The sequence below is a fragment of the Arachis hypogaea genome, chromosome 20 (genome assembly GCF_003086295.3).
Source record: "Arachis hypogaea cultivar Tifrunner chromosome 20, arahy.Tifrunner.gnm2.J5K5, whole genome shotgun sequence".
NCBI lineage: Eukaryota > Viridiplantae > Streptophyta > Magnoliopsida > Fabales > Fabaceae > Arachis > Arachis hypogaea.
Window position 1 is genome coordinate 32,723,549 of NC_092055.1, and position 10,716 is coordinate 32,734,264.

The 10,716-nt window shown below is 34.3% G+C and overlaps 1 protein-coding gene across 1 annotated transcript; it reads left to right on the forward strand.

Annotated features, from left to right (window-relative positions):
* Positions 1 to 325: 325 nt before the first annotated feature.
* Positions 326 to 760, forward strand: LOC114926123 (protein MAINTENANCE OF MERISTEMS-like). The gene has a single exon (XM_029296597.1). It carries the CDS (start codon positions 326 to 328, stop codon positions 758 to 760), a length of 435 nt encoding a protein of 144 aa, XP_029152430.1.
* Positions 761 to 10,716: the final 9,956 nt, after the last annotated feature.

Genomic DNA, 10,716 nt, shown 5'->3' on the forward strand with positions numbered 1-10,716 from the left:
ATTTGTGTGTTAATCTTTTATATGTGAATTATCTAATTTATTAATAATTTAGGTGTTAGTTTATTTTCGGTTAAAAATTGATTAGTACCAATTTATTTATTTTTTTTGTTAATTTATGTCTTAGCTTTTGTCTGTAAATTATTTAATTTATAAATAATTTAGGTGTTAGTCTATTTTTTGTAAAAATTTGATTATGGCCAATTTAATTTTTTGGTTAATTTATATGTTAGTATTTTATCTATAAATTATTTAATTTAAAAATAATTTAGGTATTAGTCTTTTTTCTATTAAATTTTTATTAGTGCCAATTTAAATTTTTTGTATGATGCGGTCGACTAGGTGTATTTGTAGTGTTAGGAGGCAACAGAATATACCTTTACATGCCGAGATCATACCTTATTTGGAAATCACTAGTTTGTATCACTTGGCTAGGCTGAACACTCATCGGTTCTTGGTGGATAAGCCTCTGGTGAGCGTATTCATTGAGAGGTGGCACATTGAGACCCACACCTTCCACATGCCATTCAAAGAGTGCATCATCACACTGCAGGAAGTAGTGTATCAGTTGGGGTTGTCCGTTGATGGGGAGGCTGTTAGTGGGTGCCTCACTGACTTCAAACAGTTCATGGAAGATGGGAGACCAGTGTGGGAGTGGTTTCAGGAGTTATTTGGCGAGTTGCCACCGCCGAATAAAGTCAAGCAGATGACAATCTACTTCACATGGTTCCATAAGAGGTTTAGGGTGCTTGAAGCGCTTTAGTTGGTTGGGAGCAGCCTCGTCCATGTTAGTCCGGATTCTAGTAGAGCTTGGTCACCCTTCTCTTGCACGTCTCATATTAGGGTCTGGAATGACATGGAACCATCATATGGCAGCCAAAGCCCTTCTGGAATGGGTGGTGCGAACCCATCTTGTATATGTTGAACACCTCACGCATACTGTATACATTATGAACATATGTCGCCTAGTTCGGGCGCGAGTGAGCGCAACATGCGATAGCATGACAACATGGGTAATGCAGAGCATGAAAATATGTACGATCTCTAAGTGAAACTCGATATGTGCCAAGCGAAAAGTTACCAGTAGGGATCGTCTCAGGCACAGTATACTTAGAATGATGCTTGTCGAACAAAGTGACGGTAAAGCATCTCGAATCTCTCAGGTTGCACTCTATTGCTTTTACTAAAGCCTGGAAAAATTGATTTCCAGTCCCCAATTGCGCCTCTGCTGTTTGTCATCGGATAACAAACAACTCTACAAGCCTTCCATATGTGGACTTCACCAACGATGTGACTCGAAGGTTCCTTGTTCCCTTTAAGACAGAATTAACACATTCAGAGATGTTAATGGTCATGTGGCCAAAGCATCTCCTGCTATCATGATGCTGGGTCCATTTATCATATTCCATTAAGTTGGCCCAATCACACATAGCTGGATTTTCAGTCTGCATAATATCAAACTAATAGTCAAATTCCGCCTCGGTCTTCGCATATGCAGCATGCACAAGTAGCTTTCTTGCATTTTAACCCTTGAAACTTAGCAAAAAAAGTTTGCCGCCACATGACGAATGTAGAATTTTCGATAAGCTTGTAGAGGTAGCCAACCACTGTTAGAGGCCTCCAGGGCAGCCTTAATGCTATTATGCCTGTTAGAGATAACAAGAATACCCTCTTGTGGCGTCACATGCTATCGTAGGTTAGACAAGAAAAAAGACCACGGCTCTGTATTTTCTGACTCCACAAGTGCAAATGCAACGGACAAGATGTTCAAGTTTTCATCATGCACGGTAGCCAGAAGTAAAGTACCTCCATATTTGCCATACAAGTGAGTACCATTGATGCTCACTAGTGGCTTGCAATGTCGAAAAGCTTCAATACAAGGAGGAAATATCCAGAAAAGATGATGAAAGTACACTATAAATTCATCAACCTGATTCCTAACTCTAGTTGAAGAAGTCTTCAACACTGCAATTGTGCTAGCCATGGTGGACTGGACTCCAAGCATCCAATGTGGCAACTCGCCGTAGGACTCTTCCCGATCTCCACAGATATGTGCTATTGCCTTTTGCTTTAATTTGCTAGCCAAACCTTTCTGTAAGTACACCTGAAACCATAAGTTGCTTCTGTTGCTTCCTCCAACACTTTTATCATAACCGCAGCATCTGCTCTAACCAACGAAAAGATCCTCGCACAAATGATGTGGTAATCAAGCCACCGGTGATCGCTTGAAATTGATGTAGCTAAGCAAGTGTGCGGTCCATTATACATTCTACCCTCCCAAGTACCCTTTTGTTGACAACATGAGATGCAAATCAACCAAGTGCAACCTTTGCCAAATTCCTTACATTTTCTATGGTACTTCAGATGATTTGATTCTAACATCCTATACTCAACTCCACGACGGATGCTATAATCGTTCCACACTCAACACAAATTTCTCTTTATTTTAGAATGATTGCCCAATCTGAAATTCTGTAGGAGCGGTTCCATGCTGCAATTCTTGACCTCCAAAGATAGAATCTACGTTCGACTGTTGCCCCATAGCTTCCAAGTTTAGGGTTGAGAAGTGTGGAGGATGTTGCTATGTGCCGAAACTTGATGGGCCCTGCTGTGTACGTAGATTGCTTCTTGTATCCTAATCATTGTCCCCAATTATATCAACATTCTCTTCGTTCGAATCATCCTCTCGCATTGCATTCTCAACTTGATCAGGTTCATTGTCACCTACACAATCAGGAATCATGACAGGAGAACTAGCCATCTCAACTGCCAGCTGCTGGAAGAAACGGTTTTCCAATGCTACACAAACATCTTCATACTCAGTTCAAATCAACCGCAAAGGATAGAGATGCAACGAATGGACAAGCCGGTGAAACCACAGGCATCAAAGTGGAAGCACTCTCAAGGCAGTCGATTGAGGATTCAGAGCTAATGCCCCAGAATTGTCGACACTATCCTCCAACTTCGCATACAACTCGTGTGTTCTGACCTCCAAAAAACTTCTTCGACAATGAAACAGAACCTCTAGATCTTCATCAGACTATATCATAAACATATCATACTTCACACCGGTTGACACAACTACAATAGGGATCTTATAAAATAACTTCTTCACCAACTTGTTCCCAAACACTCCAAGCTTCTCTAATATACTGGTTTTTAGATCTGACAAGGTATTCGATGAACGGATAAATACACTCAAGGATTCATTGTCAGTGAACTTCACACCCTCTCTTTTGCTTTTATGAATTTTTTTAGAGCAATGAACTAGCGCTAAGAAACTATCCTCACTAGACATTGTGAAAATGACACTATCCTTGACAATTACCTTCAGTTGGTATATATAGAGACTCCAACTATTCATAATCCACTACTGTTCATAGCAGATTATTACTGCACATAAACAACGCTAGGGGTGCCGCAGATTATGGCCATATTGTAGTTTTCATAAACCGCTACAAGGGTGCTGCAGTTTATGGCCATTTGACGTTCTTCATAAACAACTACAAGGTGTCGCAGTTTATGTTTAAATAGTAAAACGTGTTAGCCATCAGTGGTTTATATAGAGTAGAACTAGGATACAAATGTAGCCAGTTTTAGATTGTTGTATTTGTGTAAATATGATTTTCAATTGTTTTATTTGTGCCATTTGTCCATATAAAAATATCTTCTGATATATGTGTATAAAAAGCACCTTGTACCCTAAAGCTTACCCATTAATGGTGTGTTTGTTTGAAGTGAAAATGGGAGGAAAGAAAAGGAAGGGAAAGAAATTGGAAGGAAAATAGCTATTTTTCCTTGTTTGGTTGAGGGGAGAAATGGGAGAGGAAAGAAAATGGAATAGAAAAATATTGGTGGGACCCACCAATTTTCTTTCCCTCCAACAATGGAGAGAAAATAGAGAGAAAACTAATTCTCTCTCTATTTCCAATATTATCCCGTTATTTTTTTAATACATTTTATAATATAAAGGTAAAATTGTCTTTTTATACCATTTCTTTCCTTCTTATTTTCCTTTCATCCAAACACATCTAAAGAAAATAAAAATTCACTCAATTTCTTTGCTTTCCTTTCTTTCCTTTCTATTTCTTTCCTCTCTATTTCTTTCCTTCTAACCAAACATAGAGAGAGGTTTTGCCAAAAGAAATTGATTAGTATTGTCTATGTACCTAATTAGACAAACAAAATGTAAAAAAAAAAATGAAAAAAATTAAATAAGACAAGTAATTTCAAAAAAATTACAATACTGAAAGGTTTTAAATACATTTTCAAAAAATTTTGAACCATAAAGAATTTTATGGATTATTTTAATTTTCACCCAAAATATTAAAATACTAATACAATACTTTGTTCTATAACTAATATTTATTTAATGATATATCATGTTAATCAATATGCCATGGATCAAGTCATGTGACATTGAACAATGTTGTGGCATATCAAGACATAATCTTGATATACATTCAATGTTATGTCACATGGCACATTATTATTCGTTATTATCATATAATATGTTAGGATGTTATATATGCATTTTATTATTAGCAAAATAATAACTATTGGGATACAGTTAATTAGAAAAGACTAATGATATTTTTAAATTTTTTAATATCTATTATATATAAATAAGATATAATAAAATTTAGCTTTTAATTTTTTCCTATTTTAGCCCTCAATTTTCCTAAAATATATTTTTTAAAAAGATTTATTTTATTGTGTCTTTTTTGTAAGAGATATATAAATAAAAATACTAATAGATCAATATTTATTATTTTATATATCTTAAACCCTAAATGGTAGTATCAAATAAAGCCCACTTTGAATTTCATTACCAAATCAAACCTTTATTTTCTGAGTTGAATGTTTTTGCTCATGTGGAAATATCCCTTGCAAACCTAAAAGGAAAAAGTTGAGAAAAAAACAAAACGGTCAAAGGTCCCTTCACAATTTTAAAGGGGGTTGAATGATGAAAAGAACAGAGTAAGGGAAAGAAAGAATCCTACAACCACCACCGCACATATATCATTTATCTCTCACACAATGTAACCCTATTTTAAATAACTCATTTTTCTTATACTTATTTATATATTTTTTATTACTATATTATTATTATAATAAATTAATGTAACCCTATTTTAAATGACTTATTGCACACAATACTTTATAAAAATTGTATAAATAAATATTAAAAATTATCATTTTATCACTCGCAGGAGAAGAAGCATCTCCAATCACCATCACAGTACCTTTTGATACATAACATTTCCTTTCCCACTTTTTCTTTTTCTCTCTCTCTATTATATTTATACCCCACGGGAGTCAGAGAGAGAAAGGCAATAAAAAGGCTATGGATTTGACATGCAAATTTGTTGTTACCTATTGTATTTTAGTGTGTTTTCTTTTTGCCAACGTTTTCAGCTCCTTTTTCTTTTCTATAACTTTTCTTGCCTTACTTCAAAATATCAAACAGCCTCCCCTTTGGATTTATTAGTTGGGGTCCTCCTCCAACTTCAACGGCAATCATACAACCAACACTACAAATTAACCTTTAGGCTTTTTTTTTATTTAAATAAAATAAAAGAGATCCAATATTACATTAATTCTCTAAAAGAAATTTTAACACACGAATCTTCTCTTTTTATATTTATATAAATTATTCCAGGTCAATTAGCTTTAGGTTAGTTCATTAAATAATATAGTTTGAGAGGATTTATGTTTGGATCTTCTTTTAAAAAATGAGTATAAATTATTCCGATGAACTGAATGTTTAAAAATACAAATAAATCGTCTTAAAATGTAAGTAAAATTATGTATTTTCAGCTTAAAACACAATAGATTAGGACAATTTATTCGCATATAAGTAAAACTCAAAGCTTAACAACGATTTATATAGGAAAGGGTTACTCACAAAAAGTCGCAACAATTTATGTAGAAAGTGAAAAATTGGTAAAAATAAGAGGTGTTCACGCACTACAAAAAAGGTCTATGATCACGGTGAAAAGCTAGCAAAAGGGTGACTATAGATTTATAGTCACGGTTTTTGATCTGTGGTCACAGTTTTTCTACCATAACCTATTCTGCCGTGGTCATAGATATATGGTCACAGTTTTTTACCCTATGATCATGGTTTCTATGGTCATGGTTGCAGTGTTTAGATTCTGTCACTTTAAGCCACATCTTTTTACTGTGACTATAGGTTACTCTATAGTCACGCGTAAAAACCATGACCATAATTTGCTCTATGATCACCTTTTGTAAAACCGTGATCATAGCTTAATCTATGGTCATAGTTTTGACATGACCATAGCTTATTCTATGGTCACCCCTGTTTTATACGGTGACCATAACTTAATCTATGGTCACGGTTTTAGCATGACCATAGGTATCTATGGTTACCTTACTTTAAAACCATGACTATAGCTTACTCTATGGTCATCTTTTTGTAAAACTGTGACCATAGTCTTATCTATGGTAATAATTTTTACCATGACCATAGCTTACTCTATGGTCACCTTTTTGTAAAACCATAACCATAGCTTATCTATGGTCATCTTACTTTAAAACTGTGACTATATCTTACTCTATAGTCACTTTTTTTGTAAAACCGTGACCATAGCCTCATCTATGGTCATGGTATATCCTTATTTATGGTCACCCTATTTTAAAACTGTGATTATGGTTTACTCTAATTTTTGAAATTTATTTTTTTAAAGTATAATCGGATCCCAAAATTACGATAATCACAAAATAAGTCTAAAAAGAAGAAATTTAAGAAATCTAAATAATAAAATTTACATTATAAGCTAGATATATTTTTAGTCCAAACAACAAAAATTAAAATATGGTATAATTTATCCATTACATATATACCAGGTAAAGACTTTTAAAAAATTACAAAAGACATCAAAATATTATACTGTGAAAACCAAGAAATATTCTCTAATATAGCATGTATTCTTCTCATTCTTTGAAAACTATAGCATTCAAGTTTTAACATGTCAAAAATTTAATTCTATGAAAACCAAGAAATATTCTCTAATGTCATGAAATATTTGTTGCACCAAATCATAAACAGTCTTTTTAGATGAAGGAGCGAACCTGCGATTCCAAAGTGTGCTATCTAGAAGGTTAGCAAGCTTTGTTTTTGTTGTCTGAACAGAAGTGCTTGAATCAGTGCGAGAGGCCAAATGTCTGAGTTTTACATTTAGTTGTGGTCTTGTGTATTCTTTTTCTTGTGGAATTGTTTATGGCAAAGTAGTTTCTGTAGGATTCTTATTAACATTGGAATGTTCTGTTCCACCAAATGAATCTAAAAACAGACGTAATCCAGCCCGACTCTACAAAATTGGTGGTGGCAGCAGAATGCGACGGTGGCGAAGCAGCAGGACGTGGCGCGGCCTTCTTCCTTCTCTTCTCTTCTCCATTCTTGAGCTGTCTCCCTTCTCTCATTTCTTTCTTTCTTTTTGCTATCTGCTGTTGGATTGTATTTGGGAAGGGGGGATTGGCGGCAGCTAGGTTTAGGGTTAGAAAGTATGGGTGTATATGTTAAAACAAGGTTCTAAAAATCGGTTCGAACCGGCCGATCAAACCGGTCAAACCGTGAACCGGTGAAGTTTCCAGTTCAGACAGAAGTCATAACCGTCCTTTTTTAAAACCGTTATCGAACTGTCGAACCGGCCAGAAATCGGCCAGTCGAACCGAATCGGGACCCGTCCGATTTTCAGATTTTCCACCAAAACCTAATCCTCTTCTCCCGTCCTTGAGCACTCACTTCACTCACATTACTCGCAGCAACATCTGGCCTTCGAGCTCCTCCATCACTCTGTCATTTGCTCCGTCCAGCCACCGCCGTGCCACCCCACCGTCGCAACTGTCGTCTCCAGCCACTCTCCCCCAAGCCCTTCCCCCAATCCTCAGTCCTTCCTCTCTCAACTCTCAACCCTAGGTTACAGTCTCCCCCACCGCCGCAAGGCTCGACTCAGCGCTAAACAATTGGTGCCTCCGCCTGTATATTCTCCTGGTAGCCCGTCGTCCGTCGCATGTCGTGGGTCGTCGTGCTTATTGCCTAGTCGACCGTCGCCCTCACCTTCCCATCACCGGCGTTCTTGCTCCTTCTCCCTCATACTCTGCTCATTGCTCACTTCTCAGAGTTTCATACTGAAAGTAATGGTTATTTTCTTGCCTTTTTTTGTTCATTTGTTGTTCAGATTCAGAGATGTTCCTTTCCTCCTTTGCTTGGTAAGATTAGTATGATTTAGTTTATTCATTCAAGATCTTGCTTTGTTTTTTTTTTTATGCTTAATCACTTAGTTGGGCATTTAGTTAAATTGGGGATAATTGTGCAGAACAATGACTGGATGAACGTTGCAGATCTTGTTTTAGTTAGTGATTCTTTTAATTAGTAGGTTACATTTTTAGTTCTTATTTGGTTGTTGGATTGCTATATTAACTTATTTTGTTATGCTCTTGATCTTTCTAATTTGTTACTTTGATAAATTGTTGTTCTAGGGGCTGTTCTTGATTTTGTAAACTGTAATTGTTAGATTGTGCTGGTTTTGATATTTTAATAACTTATTAATTTGATAAATTGTATTTGTGGTTTGTTATTTTTGATTTTGATATAGGTGTACACAGGGAAGGAACTAGACAAAAGGTTATTCAATGTAATACTGAACACTATTAGTAATACGAACAAAGGTAATTCAATGTTCTTCACATCAATTCCTTTGTTCTAAGCTTGATGTAGGTGTCCACAAGGAAGGAACGAGAAGCTGTCTTAGATATGCTTCTTTAGATGTTATGTTTTTCTTAGATGAGCTTGTGGAATGTTAAGAAAACCCATAACGAGAAGCTCTGTTCCCCTGCGCTCCAGCTTTGTTTTTAATGATTAGTATGTTGTTCCAGTTCTTGTTTTCTTGTTGGTTTGCTATATTTTAAAGCTTTAGTTGTTCTTGTTATTTTGATTTTCAGTTCTAATTGATCTTATTAACTTGTTAATTTGATAAATTAATGTTTTCGTGCTGTTCTTAACTTTTAAATTTTAGATTGTTAAGTTGTTATGTTGTTCTTGACCTTTTGATAATTTGTTAATTTTATAAATTGTTCTTGTTATGGTTTGCTGTTCTTGATTTGATAAATTGTTCATGTTATTAATGTTGATTTGATAAATTATTCATGTTGTTGATCTTAATTTACTAAATTGTTCATGATGTTGATCTTAATTAATTGTTCTTGACTTCTTGTTATTAGAAAGAGAATGGAATTGAGGTATATCAATTTACAGGTAGCTATAAATTAAAAAGAGGACACTCACTGTGCAGAGCTCCTTTGTTACTTCATTAAATATTTTTTTGGGTTTCTAATGCAATACCTGAGATTAAGAATTGAATGGAAGATGAGCAATATTGATTTTCTTTTTGTTTGTTTTTGAATATGAATTCAAGATTCTGTAAAACTGACTTTTACTAGGAATCCTACAGCTTGCTCAATATGTTTCAGTTCCTCCCAGGATGAGCTAATATACTGTGCATGACAGATTCAGGTTATGATATAAATATGGAATAGAATGAATGGTCTCAAATGGTTGATTGGTGCTCACCTCATCAGTGGCCTCAATACACCATCTCTCTAATTCACCCAATCCTACCTTTACATACTCTCTATTGCTGAATGAACAATACTCATGACGCAACAGAAGACTGGCAGTGATCAAATTAAATACCTCAAAATGTTAGTATTCTCTATGCAGTAATTTGACATGTAATATGAAGATGGTGAATAATTGAATGGTTTGTGATTGATTATTTATTTTTTTTGTTATTTGACTTTTGTGTTTGTATTTGGATAAGATTATAATATTGTGGTTGGTGTAAAACTTTTAATTTGGATAATATTTAAAAGATTATATTAGTCTATAATTATATTTTTGTGTGTTTATTTATATTTTATTTATTATTTTTTTATAAAACGATTTTTTCGGTTCAACTACGGTCGAACTGGTTGAACCTATGAACCAGTGAACCAGTAGCTAGAGCGGTTCAATGACCGGTTCGATTTTCAGAACCTTGTGTTAAAATGAAACTAGGGTTAGGATTTCAATTTGGGGATTTTTGGGTTAATTAGGATAATGTAATTTTAATAAAATTAGGAGATAGGGTATTAATTTGAAATCTAATTTAATTATTAAATTTTTTTAAGAATATTATTATTTATAAATTTATTAATTGGCTTTTAATCAAGTACTCTAATTTAAAATGTAAGATAATATAATTAATTTCTTTATTCATAAAATTTAAAGTATTAAATTCTAAAATCTCAATTATTTAAATCAAATGATATAAAATTCTTATTATTTTATGATACTAAACTTTATAATTTAAATATAGAAAATTATCCAATAATTATAAAATTAGATAAAAATTATAATTTAATTCAAACTCGGTTTATCCAAACTTGATTTAATTACCTTTAATAAAAAAATTTCTGAAATTAAAGTCTTTAATGAATAAGTAAATTGAAATTAATTCATAATAAAATTTTCTAAAAGTTCTGGGTCTTACAGGTCGCAACGAGCTTGAGGTGGCAACGAATTTGAGGCAACAACGAGCTTGAGTCCAAAACGACCGCAAGAGAAGTAAGATATCAGAGAGAGATGTCGACAGCAACACCAGCCGCGAGAAATGTGAGACTTAATGAGATTGAGGGAGAGAGTGGCGAGAG

Bases quoted from the DNA above. Each gene is read 5' to 3' on its own strand.
- LOC114926123 (XM_029296597.1), top strand. From the start codon at position 326: ATGCGGTCGACTAGGTGTATTTGTAGTGTTAGGAGGCAACAGAATATA.